The following is a 22,359-nucleotide window of genomic DNA, read 5'->3' as shown; positions in this document are numbered from 1 at the left end:
AAATATTCTTCTAATTAAGCCTGAATGGAAAGTCTTATTACTGGTTTTGAGATGTAATGCAGGGAAAATACATCACCTCTGTATATCGACTTCCCATAATGAGGAGGGATTTTTTTTTTCCACGTTTAACCTGCAGGCATAGAAAAAAAAATCTGGAATATTTACAGGGATTTGGAAATCATTCAGAGACATATCAAGCTATCGGAAGCATCATAACAATTGTGGATTAGGTTCGGATGATAGAGAAAACTTGTGGCGGAAGGTCCGATTTTTTTTTTTTTTTTTTTTTAGTGGTCAAACAGCAGCATCTGCAAACAATGTGTTTTCCGGCTTCTGATGCAGAATTCCAACTGGAGCCAAGAAAGGTAACAATTGCCTGGAGAGTTTGCGGCATCTGTCTTTTGTCTGCTCGACATCTGTTTTACACCAAATACCTCATATGCTCGATTCGGCCTTATTGCCACATGCACGGAACCTAAATCCTACTTCGAGGGGGGGGGGGGGGGGGGGGGGGAGAAGAAGTAGAATTAGAACAATATCCAAAAAGGAAACAAGTGTGATAAAAAGGAAAAAGGAAGATAAAAAAAAAAACATGTTTTAGTGATCATTCAGGATTTATTCCAGGAGACAAAGAAGAACAAAAGAGAATCCAGCTTGTGTCGTCATGGTAACTGATATGTGCACATGATTGTCGAAGGCATCCGATATACAAGCCCGGTGGACGCGCAAAGTCAGAAGCATCAGTACGCCGGGGTGTCGTTGAGCGCGAGTGACGCTGGCGTGCCAGATGGGCGAGGACCAAGACAAAGAAGACTGGGGAGACACTTGGTCACCATAACAAGCACTGCAGAGAGACTTTCAGTCCTACAAACAATAGTCGAGGCCCTAAATTCAGACCCGCATTTGAGTTAAGCGAAATATTTTCATTATTTCTTTTGTTTTGAATATTTTCATATTTTGTTTGATCTGTTGAGGCAAACATTTTTTTTAATTAAAATTAATATAATTATGGCCACAAATATAAATAAATAAAATTCTAATTAAAATAAAAACAATTATATATATATATATTTGTCTGTAGAACTGAAACGCCATTCTGTGACAAAATGTTGGACATCGGTGCCAGAATCGTTTTTTTTTTTTTACACACAACACAGATACTGAGACGATACTGTTGTCATATGAGAGCCACTTGAATTCCATAACAGTGTGTTTCAGAGTTGTCACAGCTTTGGATTTCCTCATTTAAAATGGCAAAAAACGCAAGCCTGAGATCAATAAATGTTGTTCACTGACACTGAACTGGTACTGGAACACGAAACATTCGACTCCACTGTCAAAAGTCAAAACTCTTAACAAGGACTTTAGTCCCGCCCCCCCTGCCCCGTCCGAACATTCCAAAGACAATACAATCAAAACACGCAATCGCTCATCCACGAACTCAAGCCGGCACATCAAAACATTCGTAAATGATCATTTATATTCACAATTTATATACAGAAGCATTTTAAACATTGCATTCAAAAGCAAAGACATACCAGTATGATCATGAAGCCTCTGCCCGTAGTACAGCACATTCATCAAAATTCAATCTCTTTTCGTGAAATTACCGATAATGGTCGGGAAATCATTTCTTTCCTATAGAAAAAACAGACGTGAATTTCAGGGATTGAAGAGCAGGCTCTTTCTTTCATTCCAATTAATATACTTTTCAGGATTTCCTCCCTCCCTCCCCTCCCTAAAAAGAAAAATAACTGAATTTTTCAAATGCATAGCAATCCATCTCCATATGTACAGCATACAGGTTCATCACAAATAATCAGATTCAGCCCTTATGTATAAACATTTTTTTTTTTCCTTCAATAATGACGCTTAGTTTCCTCTGAGAAAAAACATGGAGCTCTAAAAAACGGTGTTTGTTTTAGAGGTAATAAACGACTACTTTGACACATTCACGTTTGAATTCAAAACAAAACTCAAGACTGTTCACTGAGACAACATGCATCGAAAGACACGCGAAAATAAACGGACAAGACGAAGCCGGTTCGATTTCGGGGGGGTTGTGGGAATATTACAGGTTGTCCTCCATGCAGTGGCTTTAAATAACATGTGCATAAATACTTACAATCATGGCAATTGAGAGCTCACAAAGCATGTCACAGACCGCCATCCAAAAACTACACGGCAACCCGCAAAAGGAGACAAAACACGTCACCGGGTGGATCGATGTCCGATTGAACCGGCTGGATCGTCGCAGTCGGACATCCGGCGGCGGCGGCGGCACTCTCGGGAGAGGAAATAAACACACTCCAAAAACAAAAGATGGCAAATAACAACGATCATATCAAATCATATAAAATCCATCAAAGCATCATCGCTTTCCTGTCGAATTCCGCCGAGCCTCGTGTGAATTCCCGTCGTATTCTTCACTCTGGTCTTTGGCTACATATTCACGATCAAGTACGGGAAGCGTGGAGCAGTCACTGCGGCGGGAACACTTTGGATTGGCTAATAAGTTCCAATATTTGAAAATAGCCATTTAAAAGTGTTAACTCCACATTGGCACTTCCACGCTTGCGTAATAAAGGGATAGCATCGAATGACAATCTGATATATTGCGCCGCTCTGCTTTTGCTGCAAAGGCCATTATCGCCAGTCCAAAAAAAAAAAAAAAAAAATTGCCGCAATCATGTGTATGTGCAATTTTTTACATAGCTGGAGCAATGCAAAAGTGAAATTCCATACGGCTGCAGTTTTCCCTGAGCACTGGGTGCAGCGAGACGGCGCGCGGCGACATCATGGCTTCGATCGACGGTGGCGAGGAACAGAGGCGGGGCCATTCTCAAATCGGGGCGTCGTCACGTACCGATAATAAACGTGATATGGACATACGTAAGTATTGGGACACCTCGAAGTAGTGGAAATGGATGTCCCAATACTTTTGTCCATGTAGTGTACATTGGTGTCAAATCCGTGTCGGTTATCCGGCCCTTCGCCGCGCAAAATCGATAAAAGCGCTAACTCGTATTTTCCTCTGGCAACAGTCACAAGTTACTTTTAAAGCACTTCTCGAAGCACGAAGACACAAAGACGGACGAGCCCCAAAGGAAAAAAGATCTTAAAGGTGCTATGTGTCGCATTTCGAAAAGGAACAAACCACTTTCCGAGAACAGAGACGAGCGACAGATCCGGAAGTGCGGGGGGGGGGGGACTCCATTTAGGGAGAAGCGTTTGGACTCCAAAGCTGCTAATTAGCATGAGGTAGTGGCCACCCATCGTCTTGATAATGATCTTTTGAATTTCCGAGCAAATTTGACAAGGATGGCCTTTTGAAAGAAAGCACACATACCACCTTTAAGTGAAGATAGAAAAACATTCCAGTTGCCAACAGTTTGAAAGAAAAGAACTAACGTACATGGAATTCCATTGGTGAAGGGGAGATGAGATTCAAATGTGACTCGGCGCCAGGTAGCTCATTTGGGGGGGGGTCGTGATGCTGCGTGCTTACAAACGAAGGTCCTCTGCTCACCTCGGAGCAGGGCGAGGAACCAGCTGAGGGGGAATAGGAGGACACCCGCATTCCTTCATCTCACAGCGCCGTGGCCTCCCAGCTGGTCCCCCGCGTCACCTGGCGTCACTTGGTCTCGGCGAGCACGGGGGCGGGCACCGCCGATGGGTGGCTCAGCTCGGCCCCCGCCACGGGAGAAGCGGCCGCCGAGGCCAGGCTGCAGGGAGTGGCTGGCGTGGCGACACCTGGGGGAGGAGCCCCAAAAAAATTTGAATTGAATTTTATTAAGTACAAAATGCTCAACACTCACATTCCTTTCGCGGCGTCGCTAAGTTGTCAAAAGCTGAAGTCTGGCTAGCGGCCGAGCCGGCGGCGGCGGGCCCGTTGCGGTCCGCCTGACTCGTACCCGGCTTCGGACCGGGTCTGGCGGGGGGGTTGGAAGCGTCCACGCTGCTCCCCATGCTGCTGCCCAGCTGCAGCCGCCTCATGTGGCGAACCACCACCGTGGCGTTGAACGCTTGCTAGAAAAGGCAGAGAAACAGCCCGTGAGCCGTCTCGGTAAACAACCGGCGAAGGAATAATCGTCATCTCTTACCCTCCATTTGCTCTTGGCAAAGTTTTTCCTGATTTGCCGGCTGACGGATTCGTGGATGTTCTTGCAGAGTGCCGTGTCCCCGGCGATCCTGGCGCACGAGCGCATACTTTGTTAGCACTCATGACTCAATCAATACGGCTATTGATTTGATGTCTGGATGTCAGCCTGCCTCTGCCGTGTCGCTCACCAGGGATGTCGGAGAGCCTGTTCGCAGGTGAACCGCTTGGCTGGATCTTTTTCCATGAGGTTGCTAATGAAATCCTTAGCTGGAAAAGATCAGAATGGAATCAGTGTGAAGAAGAGGCAGATAAGATCGAAGGGAGGCTCACCGGAGTCGGATATGTCGTCCCAGTAGGGCGCGTCGAACTCGTAGTCGGCTTTGAGGATTTGCTCAAAGAGCTTGGAGTCGTTCTCGTCGTAAAAGGGAGGATAGCCGCACAACCTGTGGATGGGAGAACTTCATTTCAACTCGACGCCAATCAAGTTAAGCGGACCTGTTTGATTCATTTAATTGCAGGCTCAACATTCTCTCATCATTTTTTTTTCTTTTTTTTTCTTCACAGCGCTCCTTTTGGAGTGATTTCACAGTTACTTGCACCTGACATGAGATTGGGAGCGTTGAAGACAAACAGCCTCAATCTTCCATCGTAATTAATGCCGAGCCAACAAAACATCATCTGCACCTCATTACGAAAGTTCTGGATTTTCCTTGAGACTCATTAAAATGCCGTTCCCCATCGATACACACTCGCGGGAAAAACTCTTCGAAGGAACCAGGAGGCCTGCTGCGATCCCTCCTCCAATCGGCCTGAAAAACTTTTTGTTGCTCTGCTTTCACGTAATTCTGGGCTCACCTAGAATTCGCATGGCTGATTACCTGATGTGATCTTTCCACCTGAGCAGCAACTAAAAGCTAACAAGGTCCAAATCGCCAGACTAATTGTGCAAACTGCTAGCGGGGGGGGCCGCTGGTTGGCTCGCAGGCACGCGCAAATCTCCGTGTGTTCTTTGATTCCCATCTCTCACGCTTTATCGTCGTCTGACCTTTGAACCCTAGTCAGGTGGAAAATACACAACAGTGTGTGCGAGTTGCAGCAAAAGACAAAACAACAATTTATTTCCATTGTGCATCTGCTTCGGATGATGGCGCCTAGCAACAGCATCATCATCATCACCGCACCCCGGCGCTCACATCATTTAAAAATCACGAGCGATTGAGAAAATGACTTACAAAATATAGGCGATGACTCCGATGGACCAGCAGTCCACTGCCTTGCTGTACGGCTTCTGGGCAAGAACTTCCGGTGCTGCAACAGACAGATGGAATGAGTAAGCTTTTGGCGCTTCAAGCTTCTTAATTGCTGATAAGTCGCTTTTACGGGCACTTTGTGGTTGTTTATGTGGCATAAGAAGCTTGAGGGTGATAAAGTAGGAGTGGAGTTGTTGATTTTTTTTTTTATGTGAAAAAGCAGCTGTTTTTAAAACTAATGGTGAGAAAGGAGGTGTGCGGATTCTTTTTTTTTCGTGGAGTAACATGTCATGGTGGACCAGGAGGAAGACATTTTATCGACAAATGTGGGTCAAAAAACACTGTGTGCTGAATGAGAACGTATTTGTTTATAGTTCCACCATGACTCATTGTGATGTTGTTTTGCTCGATTCCAACATGTGAGGTCATCATGTCTGGTTTCTCGATTTTAGTGCGCAAGATTAGCACCAGGATTGTGAAGGTTTATGTACGCGATACAAACGAGCTACATTTAAATCCTCTAATGATACCAAACTATGTTAAACAAGGGGACTTAGTACGGATCCTTGTGGTGTTCCAGTGAAGCAGATTCTTCTCAACGCTTGAGGGCATTCTAAATTGAGCATTGAGGACCTCATTTGCACAGTAATGAGATGAGATTGTGTTACTGGAAGAAACGCGATCGTCAAAACATTAGCTTGGCAATGAGGCAAATATTTTGCACTTTGCTCTTTATCATTAAGATCTGACTTGGTGGGTTTACGGTTTATTGACAAGACAAGAAAAAAAAAAAAACTGAAGCATGTGTCTGACCATTCAAAGTCAAATGTATTTTTTTTTTTGCTGCCATGGGATAAAAGCCCACATTCATAAAGTATTAAGTTAAAGTGAGGGTGAGTTGTCTGTGTACGCAATATTACAAAGTGAAATAAAAGTTCGAAAAAGGATGTCTGCTCAAGACAAGTTGAGCAATCGCTTGTTTGTGCTGATGCGTGTTGAACATCTGTGTCTTCTCACAACAGATGCAAACCCACAAAAGTCATTATTCATGTCGGAGTTTTAGTCCAAAACAAAAGTGCGTCATAAATTTGGAAATCCGTTTGTACGAATCCACATGACCTACCGACATATCCCGGTGTGCCACAAGCGGTGGACATGACATTGCCGCTCCCCTCCATCTTGGAAAGACCAAAGTCGCTGATCATGATTTTGGAACAATCGTGGGGATTAAAATACAACAAGTTCTCCGGCTGTAGCAAAAAAAAAAAGACACAACCAAAAAGTAGAGATGAAGCAACTGTTTGTTTTGGTTTTTTACAAAGTAAAAATAAATTCACAGATGGATAAGGGTATTAGAGACGCATCTGGTGAGCTTAAGCTTTGTGCGACGACTAATCAGGCAGCACGCACCGCTCTGACCTCACAGAGCACTGACATTATTCCAGCGCTGAGAAAAAAAAGAAATTACTTTCAGGTCTCGATGCACGATGCCCATGTTGTGCAGGTAGTCGACAGCATCCAGGACTTGTCGGATGAGCGTGCTGGCATCTTTTTCTGTGTAGAAGCCTTTTTCGACGATTCTGTCAAAGAGCTCGCCGCCGGACACCCTGCACAAATCAAGTGTGTCTTAATCACATAAAAGTTTGCCCTTCAACTAAACAGGCCCAAATTTCACACTGAGTAGTGTGCAGGCACGTAGCTCCCCCTGCTGGGCGAATTAATAAAAGTGAAAAATCATTGCGCAATGTCAATTTGAGTCTTGATGGAAAAGTAGTTAGCATTGCTACGTTTACTTTAGCGTCACCAACTTCCCCCGCTAAAATGTGTCCATTTTTTTTTTTCCACGAGAAAAATATCAGTAGTTTCTCCGCCCTCATCGATTTTCATAGCGGCACGGACTGATTGCCTTCCCCGCGGCGGCGCTGCTTACATAAGGGGAAGCGGGGAACAAAGCAAACGTTGTCACGCCGCATTGATCTGCCGCGCTAGCTGCCGCTCGTTGTGAAGACATTGTTCCCGAGTGAATTTCAAACAAATTAGGTGAACTAGTGCTTCGACTTCAGACGGTGTTCAATTTAAATTTGGACAAATTAACTATTAAGTATTTCGATCAGTGTTCGAGATCAGTTTTCTCTCCGTCTGACATTGTGACATAAATGTTTTATGCTGCCACGGTCGAGTGCAGCCGGCGGCGCGAAAAGCCAGAACAAATAAAATCTAGAGTAACTCGATTTTATTTATTTCTTATTTGCTGCTTGAGCAGAGATGCGGCACTGAACGATATAAACGTATCAGGTCGATATTTACATTTTGGTCAATTAGTCAAAAGCGCAGCGGTTGTGATGTTACCCTTTGACCTTCGGAACATTTCTCAAAAAGCGACTCACAGTTGCATAATGAGATAGAGGTGATCCGGACTCTCGTAGATGTCCTCCAGGGCCACGATATTTTCATGCTTGATCCTGTAAAGAACAAAGATTAACGTGTTATTCCACAGCTGGGTCCTTAAATCATTTTGCCTCGCTGACATCTTTTTTTTTTTTCCACCCTCTATTCAATCCTGTCACTTCTTTTTTTTTTTTTTCCATGGTTACGACAAAGGGGAGAAGTCTCTGTACATGCATTATCCTAATACCTCACGCGCAAATGATTGAATGTGGGCGTGTGGGTTAATCGTGGCTCGCTTCGGTAGCGGCGGTAAATCCCCAACGGCTCGAGCCCACTCGGGCATTCCCAGGTGAGTATCGAAGAGTCGCTATGAGTGCATAAGCGCCGATAAAGTAGAGTGGCGTCATGTGACTCATTCACTCATGCGCCGTGATAATAAACGCGAGTGTATTTAAGGACGGGCCGGGATGAGCCAATTTCATTCATTCTCTTTTAGAGATGTGATTTGTTTGTTGTATGACAAATGTGAATGAATACGGTTTGATCGTGGCTGATGGGAGGGGCTTGTCATGAGAGGAGATGCATAGTTGCCCCAGTAACCACCAATAAGATGGCTAACGCCGCTGTGTGTGTGTGTGTGTGCGTGTTTGTGGAGCTGCTCACTTTGTCAGCACGGCGATCTCGTTCTCAATGCTGCTCTCTTTCCCCTTGAGAGCCTTTTTTGGGATGCACTTCATCGCAAACATCCGACCCGTCAGCTTCTCCTGGGCCAGGACCACTTCGGAAAAGGCGCCTCTGCAAAAGTGTAAATTCAGATTTGGTCGTGTAGGAAGAAAAATATTCATTGTAGCTCAACGTCATAATAATATATATTGTTAAATTAATAACAAAAAGCATTTTTTTGTGTAGAGCACGTGAATCTAATTTGGTCGCTGGTGTAATTAGAACGGGTTTACAGAAAATGTCGCCGCGGTTAGCGCCGAGATTGAGAGCCTCTTCTCGAAACTTCGTCAACTGGGCCCGAGGAACAAAATGAGTGGAACGGCTTCTAACGTAGGAAATTAGCATTTTAATTACTGATTGACTGGAGGCATTCTTCCACCGATTTATCCATGACACAAAGATTGAAGGCGAATGAACTGAAATGCAAATTGGGCCATGTCTTCACGCGTGTTCTGGGAAGTGTGCGGCGTATCACAAAAACAAGCGGTGCCATGAATGAAGATGAGCCCATCGTCAGATCATTTGCCTTTAGCGTCACCAATTTGCCGCTGTGCTGAACATCTTCCCATCTTTCAATATTCAACCAAGATAGAGTGCAAAGCATCACAACAGCGCTAACGCAAGCTAGCTAATTTAACACAGTTTATCACCGCTAGTTAGAAGATAATTGCAGCACTCCCTCAAGTAATTAAGGACACGCAGTGGCACTTTCAAACGCTTTGATGGGCAAACATAATAAACCTAAAACAGGAAAGGGAGCAGATCTATTGATCACCCCGATTGTAACTAAAAAAAAAAGCTTCATTCATTGTGTCATTTGAGCGTGACGATACACAAAACAGAAGGTTTCCTGCTCGATTTGCCTTTCTGTGTTTTTCTCTCGCCTCACGCTCGCCACCGTGACAAATGATCATGCTGCCGGTTGCCCCTGGTAATGGGCCTAAGACCCGGGAATGTCCGTCACGCGTACACGCGTGCACCTGCCCGCACCGATAATTGTTGTTGTGGTTGTCGCCGGTGACGACAAAACAAGTGCGTGGGATGTAGCGTTGCGCACTTGAGGTCGCTCGTATGTTTAAGACATGAGCCCACGCGGAAGCGAGCATCTATTATAAAGCCACAAAGGGAACGTACGCACAAAGATAATTGTGTAGCTAAAACAACCCATGAGAAACGTTCATTCTTCCAAAACTAAAATGACTGCCGCACTGAGAAGGCGGACGAGAAGCTGAGTTTTCAATACAGTAATGCTAATGTTATATATTTGTCTGTAACCATTGGTAAAGGATAAGAGCCGATGTCAACATACTCATGAATATATTTTGCCCTCGAGTGATGCAAACGCTCATTGAATAAAATGTCAAGCTCAGTGAAATGATGGAAAAAGGTCAGGAGAGAGATAGAGAGGGAGGAAGGACGCACTTAAAATGTAAATGCCGCACAGCCGTAAAGCACGAACTCGGATACTATACACATCTATAAAATAAGCTCAGCCCAACCCCTATATTTGATGTAATAAAAGAACTTAAGGTGATTGATTGGACTAGTCGAGCTGCTACAACATCTGGAAAGCCGGCTCGTGCACTTCACCACATTTCCTCTTCTATGAACCCGTGTAATTGTGTCGGGTGTATGTGTGCTTCTCAAACGAGCTGGCTCACGAGGGAGGAAGGAAGGAAGGGACTCAAAAAGAAGGACAAGGTGACAGTGACACGTTTAACACGGAGACTGACAGCAGCCATCGGCGCTTGTCATTTTCAAAAGGACGAATTCCCCTGAAAAGGCGCGATCAATGGATGCCGTCAGCTGGATAGTTTGTACAAATAATTGAAAAAAATATATAAATTATTTATGATAATTGGATATAATTATTAATGATATAATAAATATAAAAAATATTTTATGATGGTAGAGGTTTGACGCGATAATAATTATTAATTGAAAACTACGCAGACAAATGCACCATGCTGGGAGGAATAATGTCATCCCTGTAAATCTGCTCTTGCCGTATAAATAATGAACGGTGTAATCAAAGAGGTGGGTGGCATTTGTCTCTGAATGGGTATGCAGACAGGCCAAGGCCCGATAATGACAGGGCACTGGCGGAGATAACGCCCGAGCGACGTCACTGGCGTGAGCTCCCGTGTTCTTTTGCGAATACAATGCCAAGCGCAAATCATTGTCTGGGTTTTGTTCCTGAAGTGATGCCATCAAAGGATGCAACAATTTCTCATCGGTTCTTATGACTCAACCACAATTTAGCAGCTCCCTTGAAAGGGGTCTGTTGTCGGGGGTCTCACCCGACCGTCGTGGAGGAAAAATAACGCTTTGCTGAATCACTATGGCAACAAGAGGGATCGGCGTGATGGCTGCAGATTCTAATCCAGCGGCGATAGAGGTTAAAAAGAAGCTCCATTTGTAAAAATATGTCGAGGGAAACAGAGTTAACAGCTTCCATGTGTGCCTTTTCCGCCTTTTTGGTGCACTTAAATAGCACTGTTGCCACGGCAGCAATTAAAAGCCAATTATAGTCCTCACTGTGGCTCCGATGAGTGGGGATGAAGATGGCAGAACGCGCCCGAAGGAAATGCCTGCACAAAACAACAAATCTGCACAATTGGCAGAGAGTCGCTCTCAAAGTGCGTAATCGCTGCCATGGCCCATATGGGGCGGGCCAGAACGGGCTCGACTCCTAGCAGAAAATGCTGTGGCAGATGGAAGGTGCATGCTGGGGGACAAAATTAAACATTAACGGGAAAAACAAGAAGCGCGCACGCGTGCTGGCGAAACGGCATGGAGGAATCGATGGGTTGGACGTAAACAACAAGGAAAAGCACAGTCCGGATATATTGGGAGCCAATTACCCCCCCTCCTTCTCCCCTAAGAGAAAAGCAACCAATCGGATCATGGCACAGCTCAGCGTTTCATTGATGAAAAAGGAAACCGACTGGATGAACGTAGGACGGCGCTCAACGTCTGCTTTGTGTGTACCTCATGGATGAATTCGCCATGGCAACAAGCCTGAGGATATGAGGAGGCTTCCCTCCTGTTTAGATTTTTCATCATGAGGCCAATTTAAAATGGAGTACAATGAGGAAAGCAGACGTTTAGAAAGTCACACTCACCGATGACATTCAGAGAATAAACTGTTAAAAGATTGGTCAATGTTGGCACAGGGTTCCCCGGGAGTAATAACACACTGCCGGTTCTGAGTCAATCTTTCCTGACCTTATAAATCTTCACGATTGACAGCCGGGAAATTGGCACGAGTCAAAACATGCGTTTCACAAGTGTGTCGTACTTCAGGGCACAGCTTAGCAGTGTGTGTGTGTTTGCGTGTGTGTCTCTTTACAATATGCGGGTGCTCGAAAACGTACATGTGCGTGTCGTCTGCTTTAAATTGCGTGAAATGTCTGCGCTTGAATTAAAAAAAAATGATCATCCATAATTGACTGAGAAACGCTAGAGGAGGTGTTACCACGGTAACTGCCAATATTTGGACATATATTGCTATGAGTATTGTATTACACAAAGCAAGTCTTCCATATTTTTTTAAATTTAATTTTGCCGCTTGTCATTTAACTGCTCGGGGCTTCACGGGGAAAGTCCGCATTCATATCGCGAGTTGTTTTGTGCTCACCAGAGACCGAAAGCAGGAATGTCGCAGCATGTCGACTTACTGATAGCAACCTCACAATTACACTCCTTTGGAGCACGGAATGAACTTCTGTACAATAACGGCGAAGGGGAAACCAATCTAACAAAATAGGTTGGATTGGCTCCTGCGTACAACAAGCAGTCCCGTGGTCCTGATTTCTCTCAAGAACAACAGATAGCATCAAGACCCGGTGGGGTTGCGCAACATCACTGAAACCAAATCTTCCAGTCAAAGCGGGGGGAAAAAAAACAACAACAAAAACATCTAACATCTCTCCTGCCTCAGCTGCACACAGCACTTCAGTTGGAAATGAAATGGCCTGATGACTACATGGGTGAAAAATGAATTTATTCAAAAACTTCCTTCCCCGGAGCTTTTTCGGCTCAAATGACAAACGCAAAGTGTTCTTAAATGACCTTTCCGCGTGTCACATTTGTCAGCAAGCTTTTAGCTTGAAGGCCATTACGAGCTGGATGTGAGGCTTAAATCCGATAATGGACTATAGTTTATGCTCATTAATACGCACGTGTCAATCTGCGGAGCGAGACTCCCGGCAAAATAGTAATCTTACCTTTGCATGGAGTGAGCTCTGAGCAACTGGCAAATGTAAATTGTGCAACTTGGAAAACGACACAAAATACAGCTTGGTCGAATTTAGGGCAGTTAGGGGGGCGTTGCGCAACATATGAAGCCAGAACTATAGTGTGGAAGGGGGGGCGGGGGGTGGGGGGGGGGCTGCTCTGGAGTCCCAGAAAGTGAGGCAGCAGCAGGGAATTAGAGCAGCAATTAAGGGCAGGGTGCTCTGGGTGACACGGCAACATTCCCACAACGCATCAGCGCTATCGCTAACCACACCAGTGCGTCGGCGTCACACATTTTGTCTTTCTGGGGGCCTCTTGGTTTCACTTTCTTTATCATGAGCTGACACTTGGCTGCAATTGTTACTTTTTTTTCTAGAACCAGTGTCCTCCTCTCACGTCTCCTGCTAAACGATGCGGGTGAGACACACACAAAAAAACAAAACAAGTATTGAATTATTGAGGAGTGAACGACAGCGGCATGAGGGTAAGGTGACATATTACAAAAGAAGACGAAGGTAATTTCGTGCTATCGTAGGCAAGAGCTTCGGATGCGCCGGCGCTCGAGTTGTGAGTAGAAAAACAAAATGGCCGCTTAGCGAACAGGACAAACAGCTAAAGACGTTCGATACTACTCGGTACTCGGCCGTGTGAAAACACATGCAATCTCGACCTATTTGAATTTCCTTCTTCCGTCCAGCTGCACCTTGACACGGAAATAAAAACATTGAAGCCAGACGACAAAGAATTCCACGGCAGAATTCATGGGAGCTGCACATAGGCAGTGATTATGCCAAGGGCAGTGTGACCCAGAGAGGCGAGTCAAGCGTGATGGGCTAGATGGACGATATCACATCCTGTCTGCTTTAATTTACAGGAAATGCCCATCAAAGAATGCTCCCGCACGAGCTAGCGGTCCAAATGAATCGTCACACACATTGGTCACCCCGCCACATTTGGGACAACAACTCATTTCTGCCGCTCATCAAAAATCACTCCTCCGTGACCGCTTGTAGGCCACCCAGTTCTTGCCTCCTGCTTAGTTAATGTGTGGCTATTGCGAAACCGGGCTCGGTTCTACTCCGCATCAACAGCTGAGGTCAAACCTTACGACACAACCAGCCCAAATGTTTGTATTCAGGTGGAAGGCCCTCTAAATCCCGACCTGGTTAATCCCAATCTACATCCGTCCCATATGTTCGTGACACCCCCCCCCCCCCCCACTGCTCCTCCAGGCTGCCGTCCAAACCAGTCGCAGGAGGAAAAAAAAAAAAGACTGCGACTAGCTGTCAGGATTATGGAGAGCCTGAGGGCAGGAAAAAGGAGGCAGAGGAAGAAGAAGAGGCGAGAAACATCCCTCTCAAGACACGAGCGTTTAAATTCAAGCGGGGCAAAAAAAAAAAAAAAAGTGCAAGTGCGACGACAAAACTGTCACTGGTGCTGAGAGAGCGCTTTTCTTCAATCTGTTAAAAGCTTGCTGTTGTCAACAAGAATCCCTACCTCCCTCCCTCCCTCGGGAAATAGTGAGGACATCACTTTGGAACAGGAGGTCACGGCCGTATATGAAATAAGAAAAAAAAAAAATGGCCCAACACGAAGCTTCTGTTCCAGATATTGTGGTCCTGGAAAACTCCTGAACGTGAATGTTAGCGGCACCGTTAGCTTTGGAGGAGTCAATACGACTAATAGGACAGTGGGATGCAAACTTTGTCGGGGAACGGAACAACCAATTACATCCCTTGACATGTTTTGGGTAATAATCTGGATACATAACAATATTGAACTGAATCCTACTTGAACTGTCAAACTGGGTAGAATCATATCTGTTGCTCATCCTCCATTCATAATAATGATAATAATAATATAAAGTGGTTATAATCATAAGAACAATACAACAAACCGGAACACAAGATCCTCATGTAGTTCCACTTCGATGATTTGCATAATCTATACTGTAAATATTTATTATTGTACTGTTATTACAATGAGATCAATGAGGGGAAAATATGAACTGACTTAGAAAAGTGAGAGTAATTAATGAGCCCTGTTAAGCTTCCGCAACGGCAGCCCATTATCCCAAATGAGAATATTTGACGGCCCGGTGCTGATCAAGTCGAAATGATGTCACCGCAAAGTCACTTTGTTTGCACACTAGCACGGATGCTCAGGGAACGTCAAGGGCGGTGGAAGTTGCTTCTACTCACGTCCCGAGGACTTCCTTCAGATCAAACATCTTCTTGATGTCGTCGACCTGCTTCTTCCACGTCTCCCCCCCGCTGGTGTCTCCGTTCTCCCGAGCCATGGCGTTGCTCAAGGTGGGGTGGGGGGGAGGAGGGATGCAAGGAAAGAAAATGAATTATTGTAAACAACAAAAAGGCGAGCCTTGTGAGTTTTGTGAGAGCTGAACCCGGTAGCGAGAGCTTAGCTGCGGCAGGACCATGTGAGTCCTCCAGCAGGTTGCCGTGTACCCTGCTCGTCTCGTCGCCCTCCCCCTTTCCATCGCTCTCTCACCTCCTCCTCTTCTTCCTCCCTCAGCTGTCAAATTTCCGGATGTTTTTCTACTTCCTGTCACGGCCTTTAAAAATAAAAGGCAGAAGGAGGGTTTAGAATTTTTCAACCTGACTGGCACTACTTACATTTGGTTGACTAATGAAAAAAAATGTTCTGGACTTTTTGCACTTTTTTACTGCTACATAAAAAAAATCATGTTTTGATGGAAAATTAGAAAATAAAGCATTGGTGTAATTCACATTATTATGGCAATTTCCTGTATTTACCTTGGCGTCTCTGTCAAACTTGACACAAGAAATCCTGTCACCTGGAGATTAATTGAAAAGCTATCAGTGCTTTTCCAGTTTAAGCAATGCAGCATTATATTACAGCCAACAATACCCCGGCCCAAGCCCCCAATTTAGGACAGTATAGTCCCACCTACATTACTTCATAGCAGAGGGAGCATTTGATCCTCACATTCAGTCGGGACAGCTGTAGAGGTCATCTCAGGCTGCAGGACGACAACAACCCACACTGGCCTTAATACTTGCATGGACACAGGCAGTGAAGAACGGGGGGGGGGGGGGGGGGTGAGGGGCGGGACAGGCGCAGTCCTGGCGCTGCTCATGAGTATTCTGACTGCAAAGCACTGCAGCCCTTTCTCAGCTGTAGCCAAGGAAAACACGGCTGGCTCCTCACCCCCTCCCCTCCCGCTCGCCCTTTGGACTGAGTCAGCAAATTGTGCCCTGCTGGCATTGTAAACCTTTATTAACTGTACGATGCTTTGGGACTCCCATCTTGACTGTATTCAAAGATGAGCATCAAAATAAAATAGAAGTAAAAGGACTCACCCTTGAAGACTACTGGAGGTGTTTTATGGTGATACAGTTGATTTCTGCAATATCTACCATATTGTAGGAATGGGTCAAAGCAGGACGCTGCGGCCGTACGTCGGCCCGCATCCCATAATGATGATAAACCTGCAGTATTTTCCACACGCGGGGCCCTTTAACTAGAACTCCCAGCTCGCCAGCTTTTTCTACACTCCTGTAATTGCTATTTCAATCCAGCCGAGGGGGGGGACGGTGGGTGCGCCGGTGGGGGAGTACACACTCCAGCACACACTACACGACAAAGTGAGGAGGGCTCGTTTGGCTCGTGGCGTAATTGGAAGCGTTATGTAAAAGCACAATCAATTTCCAATGTGGTCGTTTGGGGGCATCCACCAGACGTGACAGCTCAGTCGATATGTGACAACAAGTTTAATGGGGGGGTCCGTAGGGTTGCGGTCTACAGAGATGCATGATGGGAAAACCGCACACACTGGGGGGGCTGAAGGATGGAGGCAATGAGTTTGTCAGGAGTGCTCAGACTAAATTAGTTGAGACGAACGGGAGGGCGGCGGCGGCAAAGAAGCATTAAAGGTGACTGGGTGATCAAGAGCTTTAGTGTTAAATAAAGAAGTTTGCTCAGGGGTTGAGAAGGTCCTGCTGGGTTTGGGCGGTAGAAAGGCAGACGGGATTTAAGATGAAAAGGAACCGAGGCTAAACATAACACGTGAGCTACAACCGTAACAATTTTCTCTTATGTCCAGATTTGATTGCATCAGGACACCTGAGGGGTGGGGCGGGGTGTCGAGTCACATCGTGCAGGGAACTTGAAAGTCACGGCGGAGGTTCCTCGTCCTCTTCGTCCTCCTGTTGGCTTTTCTGCTGTTGGTTTCGAGAAAATTATTCACAATGACCCATTTTGAAATTCTTCTTATTGATTTATAAAAAGTGCCAGATGTGATAGGATGTAAAATTATGCGCCGCTCTTCCATGCAGCTTTCTTTGGAGGAATCCTCACCAGCTTGAGGAAGTCGATGAGTTTGTAAGCGTCCTCTCCAGTTGACAGATCCACAAAGTCACGTGGGATTCGGTAGCTCAGGCAGGGGCTGGGCTGCACCGTCACCTCGCTAGCGGTGTAGCGGAAATCCGGCTCGTCCTGTAACACGCGACGGCACATTAGAACGACGACTAGGGTCACGCAGCGAGTGCTCCTCGGCTAACCTGCTGCCGGGCCACTTCCCCGCCGGACGTCAGCTCCTCCCAGCTGAACAGAAGGGAGTCAGTGACCTCCCCGAACGGGTTCAGATCAATGACCCACACTCTCCCCTTGAAAACAATAAAAGAAAGGGGGAAAAAAAAAATCAGCATGACTCTCCTGATGTCTTAGCTTGTCACAAATGTGCTCAGGCTTACCTGGCTATCTCTATAGACATCCAACACAACTGTTAAAAAAAAAAAGATACACAAATCAATCAATATGGTAGTCGAATTCCAAATTCATGAAACAAAATATACTCACAGTCCTCATCCAAGAAGTTGTACTGGATGTGCTGGTTAAAGAAGTGGTGGATAGCATGAACAATGGACTCCTCTTGCTTCAAGATGTGCGGATAATACTGAGTGTAGTCTCTTTGGCTGATCGCTGCAAACAAATAAATACATATCCCATAAAATGAAATCTATTGACGACAAGGCCCCCTTTTTTTTTTGACCATATCTAAAATGAGTCTTTTGGCACCACCTACTGGAAGCTGTAGTAATTGCTCGCCCTTGCCTTTTTGATCCCGTTTTATTTCGAATGTAGATGTTACATATTTGGTTGGATATAAAAAGCACCTTACCTATCAGTTTATTTTCCTTAACAAAGCAGCGGAACTCTCCGCCAGGGATCAGCTCGCTCCACTTTCTCAGGACAAGCTGAAGAGAGGAGCACGGCACATTTATCAGAATAAACAAAAAATGTACACTACTTCATTTCGAACTTTTTTAATACCTCATAATTGATGATAGGATCAGGCGAATCCTGGTCATTGCAGTGAAGAAATCTGCACACAAATGGGAAGTACGCAGACAAAACCAGATTATGCTACACATAAATCAGTTATAAAAAAGCGAACGCTTGTGAATACGCGTCTTACGGCTGCGTGAGGTCATGGGTGATGAAGTCGGAGCTTTTGAAGAGGAGAAATATTTCGCTTAGGCTCTGACACTGCAGAGAGCTGTTAAGTGCAATCCAGTTGGCGTCCTAAAATGAAAACACAATCTTACAAGTTGAAATAACTAAATTACGCTTCAACACAATCTGGATTACCCTTGGTGCACTCCAGTTGAGTTTGGGGAAAACACGACCACCCAGAGCATTTATCGCCTCCAGCACTTTGGCTGTGAATTCTGGGAACTCAGGAGCCTGATAGACATATGCACAGGGATCAAGTTGTGCAATTATCCATCATTAGTGCATGTAAGTTATGTTTTAGTTACTTACTGTGACTGTGGTAGTTGTTTCATCATCTGACCACTACAAGGTAGAAGAGGAATAGAAATGTTACAAGGTTGCTAGATCAAAACAAGACAAATGCACAGATGGGCGATTTGGCCTTATAATAAACAAAGTCAAATTAGAGTGGTCAGAAAAGTTACTAAAAACAGCAACCAAATGTCTAAATTAGCAACAGAACACTTTCTTGAATTTAATCATTTCATTTTTTCCTCACCTGAATATCTTCCTCAGCATCGGAATCGTTGTTAATATGGGGCTGCTGTGCAATGTGATCACTTGGGAAAGGAAATTGCAAAATGCAATCAACATTACAATAATAATAATAAATAAATAAATATTTTTTTGCTTAAGTGTGGTGCTTCATACCTCCCAGAAACTACCAGCGTCCCATCGTCCAGTAAATAATCTGTTACATTTTGAGGCAGTGGAAGAATCAGACTGTAAACAATAAAATAATTATTAGGAACATAATTGACAGCATTATGAAAGATAGCACAGCACCACCAGTAAACGCGGTGATTTAGAAATGATGTCTTGAACTATGGTCAAGAAAAAAATGAGGACAAAAATAAAACTAACTTTACACACATATTGACCTCGTTACCTTTTAATTGTATGTTGCTTAAATATCGGATACCAAACGGAAAATTGACAGTGAGCAACTTGCTTCTTCTTCATGCTGCAACTTCCTGTCACGGAACTGTGTCCGTCAATAATTATCTTCCGAACCCTTCTTGAGTAAATCTACTTACTATCGATATACTGTAGTGAGTTATTTCCCATTGTAACAAACCTAAAACTACCACTTTTTTATGTAATATTGTATGTTCAATAATTGTTAAACTACTGATAGTTTGCAATAACATCAGTCGAATGTTTTGAACTGAACGAGGGAGATATTTTAGTGTTACACTCAAAATCAGAGATGTTCCACGAATAAGATGAGCCATAATAGTTCAGTTCAGATTGCCGAGGGAGTAACAGATCTGACACAGATGAGAAGTGTGGGTGATAAACCGAAAACAACAATCAGACTAAAACGGATTATGGAGCCTGACAGCAGAAAGAGTGCGAAAAAAAATCCTACTTTTATAGCCACAAAAATCCAAGAGTGATGGCGCAGCATCAGCTGAGTACCTGGCAGAAATAAAAAAAAATGAAATGCTGAAATCTCTTCCTGCAATTATAAAAATCTGTTAAAAAAATCAAGAAGTATGATACGAATGAACGCTTGCATGGGAAGAAGATGATCAACCCCTCACTAGTAGAGTGGAAGGAAAAAAAATATTTCAACATTGAATCAATTTATTTGACCTGACTGGACATAAATTCAGCATTTGGGTGACGTTTACGGTACCCGGAAGTACAACCAGCGTGAGTGCTCAACTACGTCACTGCCTTCTTCGGCTGAGTTGGTGTGGTTTCACGTGAGTCAAGTTTAAACATTTACCAATTCACATGACTGTTTAAAGTTCAAAATTGACGGGGCGTTAACTTATCTTGCAACGTAAAGACTGGACACAGCTGTGTATGTCCACGCAACAAAGTAATTTTATTTTTAACCGATTGCTAATTTGCGCAGCTCCTGAACACAAACGTCCAACGGCATAATCGAAATGGTGCCTGGAATTGTTCGTATTTCAGAAAATACAATGAACCACAGTGAAGATTCCAAGGAGACGACGGTGCCTCACGTCGTGAAAGAAGAGGTGTGTTTTAGTAACTTCTCAAATGTACAAAAAAAAAAATCGTAAATGAGTTGTCACGTCACTCGTGTGGGTCACAATCTGCAGATCCGTGCAAACGCATCACTATTTTGGATAACTTAGGAGAATGGTGTCATTTTATTGCAGATCTTGGCATCGGGTAAATGGGTGAAGCTGGAGAAGACCACTTATGTGGACCCGGCTGGAAACACCAGGTATGATTTATCTTCTGCCATGACGTAAGAAATCAATCATGTTTTTGTAAGTTGTGTTCCTCCATCAGGATCTGGGAGACGGTGAGGAGGACAACGAGGCAAAACAACTCTGACGCAGATGGTAATTTTGGGAAGACGTCTCAAACCTTTTGAGGGAACTTATTGAGCGAGATCTGACGCTAGGTGTCGGCATCATCGCGCTGCTGAAGAGGACACTGCACAAGGACTGCGTGGTGATGGTGAAGCAGTTTCGTCCTCCGATGGGATGCTTCACGTTGGAGCTTCCTGCGGGTGAGGACATTTGTCGTGCTGTTAAATTCAATAATGACCCAAGTTGGTGTGTATGAAGAAGGTGTGATTACATCTCTGCTCAGGCTTGATCGATGATGGTGAGAGCGCGGAGACGGCCGCGCTGAGGGAGCTGAAAGAAGAAACAGGCTACAAAGGGGAAGTCGTCGGAGTGACGCCAGGTACGCTTTGGCGAACTTCGAAAACTACAAATTGCGCGATCCGGAAACGCATTTTGTTGTCGCTTAATGCAGTGACTTGTCTGGATCCTGGCCTGTCCAACTGCACCACCCAGATCGTCATGGTCAACATCAACGGAGACGAAATGGAGAATATCAACCCGACACAGCAGCTGGGTGAGAGAGAGAGAGAGAGAGAAGTTTTATTTTCTTGTTTGGACCTGCGCTCGTGCGAAGGTTCTAAAATGTATCCAAGATTCATAAAATGTGTATCAAACTAATTTTCCCTCTTGTGCTTTCAGGTGATGGAGGTAAGTTGAGTCTTATATTTATAAAATAAAGCTCCAAGTGAATAGTCAATGAACAAACTGGACTTTTTTTTCCCCACCCTCAGAATTTGTGGAAGTCATCCTTGTACCCCTTGATGAATTCCAGATGAAAATAGATGGTAAGCGCTCGGTGTCTCGACTCGTGTTTACTAAGCCTCTGACTGTGTTTCATTCTGCAGAGCTCCTGAAGAAAGAAAAAATCGTGGTGGATGCCAAGGTTTACATTTTTGCCATGGGCATGGCGCAGGCATTTTTCACGCCGAAGGAGCTCCCTGTGCTTAAGCAGTGAAACAACATAGGACCAAACTCTGACGACCATTTTAAGTTTCCTGAATTGATGATGGTCAACTTTCCAAAGTGACATTCCCAGTCCCCCAAAAGCATCCAATTGTTTTTTTAATCACACATTTGAGCATAGGAATTATGATCACCTTCATATTTCAGGTTTTAATGACATTCTGGTAATTACATTTTGTGACTTTTATACGTTTCTTAACACATTATGTTTACTAATTTAGTATGTTGAGTACTTATTGATGGAAGGGTTAGGTCGTGCGTGTCCTTTTTTCCAAATTTTAATCACGGTTTCTCGAGTCCGTTCATTTACTTAATTACAATGGTTTTAATCATGAATACTGTATGTTTCTGGTTTTACAATTGTCAGTTCGTCTATTAACATTACCGTACACGTCGCTGAGGTTTTAGTCTCCTTCGAGTGTACTGTAAAATACAAAAAGTTACTGTTAAACACAATCCATGCTGTGCCATCATCTCAACATTGATGCTGTAGTTACCACAGGGACTAGAATTTTGATGATCAATTAATAAATGCGTTACTACCTTTGAGTTTGTGTGAATCTTTATACTGAAGTGTATATCCCAGAGAATGCTCAACTATACTTTTTGTTGTTGTTGCTTTTTTAGTAAGAACTAAATGTTACAAAAAAGTCTAGTCTGTTCGCAGGTGGTATGGTAACAAAATCTCTACAATAAAACTACTGAATGACGTAAATAAAAAAAGAAAACCGATCGATTTAATTAAATCAACCCATCAATAGAATGCTGTTATAGCTTGCATCCACATGATGGCAGTAGTGTCTAAAAGCAAAGGCGAAAGCTT

General features: G+C 44.3%; 3 protein-coding genes across 10 annotated transcripts; 1 reads left to right on the top strand and 2 right to left on the bottom strand.

The window, feature by feature from the left end:
• Positions 1–595: 595 nt before the first annotated feature.
• On the bottom strand, positions 596–16,829 carry camk1da (calcium/calmodulin-dependent protein kinase 1Da). 6 transcript variants are annotated; one of them, XM_061268304.1, is made up of 15 exons: positions 16,807–16,829; positions 15,635–15,703; positions 15,477–15,517; positions 15,211–15,274; positions 14,904–15,008; positions 8,404–8,535; positions 7,740–7,814; positions 6,821–6,959; positions 6,476–6,602; positions 5,335–5,410; positions 4,433–4,545; positions 4,291–4,369; positions 4,104–4,191; positions 3,819–4,029; positions 1,785–3,753 (listed from the first exon to the last, which is right to left on the bottom strand). In XM_061268304.1, the coding sequence occupies exons 5-15, from the start codon at positions 14,999–15,001 to the stop codon at positions 3,635–3,637; spliced, it is 1,257 nt and encodes a 418-aa protein (XP_061124288.1). In that variant the 5' UTR covers positions 15,002–15,008; positions 15,211–15,274; positions 15,477–15,517; positions 15,635–15,703; positions 16,807–16,829; the 3' UTR covers positions 1,785–3,634. The 6 variants fall into 6 exon arrangements, 4 of the variants coding, with proteins under 4 accessions (XP_061124288.1, XP_061124287.1, XP_061124286.1 ...); XM_061268303.1 differs by lacking the exon at positions 16,807–16,829 and adding an exon at positions 16,044–16,298 and having other exon boundaries at positions 15,631–15,703; XM_061268302.1 differs by lacking the exon at positions 16,807–16,829 and adding an exon at positions 16,044–16,298.
• On the bottom strand, positions 16,436–19,284 carry cdc123 (cell division cycle 123 homolog (S. cerevisiae)). 2 transcript variants are annotated; one of them, XM_061268306.1, is made up of 13 exons: positions 19,127–19,284; positions 18,889–18,960; positions 18,737–18,797; positions 18,508–18,540; positions 18,334–18,429; positions 18,161–18,267; positions 18,016–18,067; positions 17,864–17,939; positions 17,542–17,664; positions 17,436–17,464; positions 17,244–17,348; positions 17,041–17,178; positions 16,436–16,904 (listed from the first exon to the last, which is right to left on the bottom strand). In XM_061268306.1, the coding sequence occupies exons 1-13, from the start codon at positions 19,198–19,200 to the stop codon at positions 16,857–16,859; spliced, it is 1,014 nt and encodes a 337-aa protein (XP_061124290.1). In that variant the 5' UTR covers positions 19,201–19,284; the 3' UTR covers positions 16,436–16,856. The 2 variants fall into 2 exon arrangements, with proteins under 2 accessions (XP_061124290.1, XP_061124291.1); XM_061268307.1 differs by having other exon boundaries at positions 16,436–16,901.
• Positions 19,285–19,801: 517 nt separating this feature from the next.
• Positions 19,802–22,085, top strand: nudt5 (nudix (nucleoside diphosphate linked moiety X)-type motif 5). Of its 2 annotated transcripts, XM_061268314.1 has the most exons (10): positions 19,802–19,949; positions 20,105–20,231; positions 20,376–20,443; positions 20,512–20,564; positions 20,627–20,734; positions 20,818–20,913; positions 20,986–21,087; positions 21,213–21,221; positions 21,305–21,358; positions 21,419–22,085. In XM_061268314.1, exons 2-10 carry the CDS (start codon positions 20,139–20,141, stop codon positions 21,526–21,528), a joined length of 693 nt encoding a protein of 230 aa, XP_061124298.1. In that variant the 5' UTR covers positions 19,802–19,949; positions 20,105–20,138; the 3' UTR covers positions 21,529–22,085. The 2 variants fall into 2 exon arrangements, 1 of the variants encoding a protein (XP_061124298.1); XR_009710835.1 differs by having other exon boundaries at positions 19,857–19,949; positions 20,167–20,231; positions 20,986–21,358.
• The last annotated feature ends 274 nt before the right edge of the window (positions 22,086–22,359 follow it).

The sequence above is a fragment of the Syngnathus typhle genome, linkage group LG21 (assembly GCF_033458585.1).
Source record: "Syngnathus typhle isolate RoL2023-S1 ecotype Sweden linkage group LG21, RoL_Styp_1.0, whole genome shotgun sequence".
NCBI lineage: Eukaryota > Metazoa > Chordata > Actinopteri > Syngnathiformes > Syngnathidae > Syngnathus > Syngnathus typhle.
The sequence above is the reverse complement of the archived record's forward strand: the minus strand, read 5'-3'. Positions and strand labels throughout refer to the sequence as shown.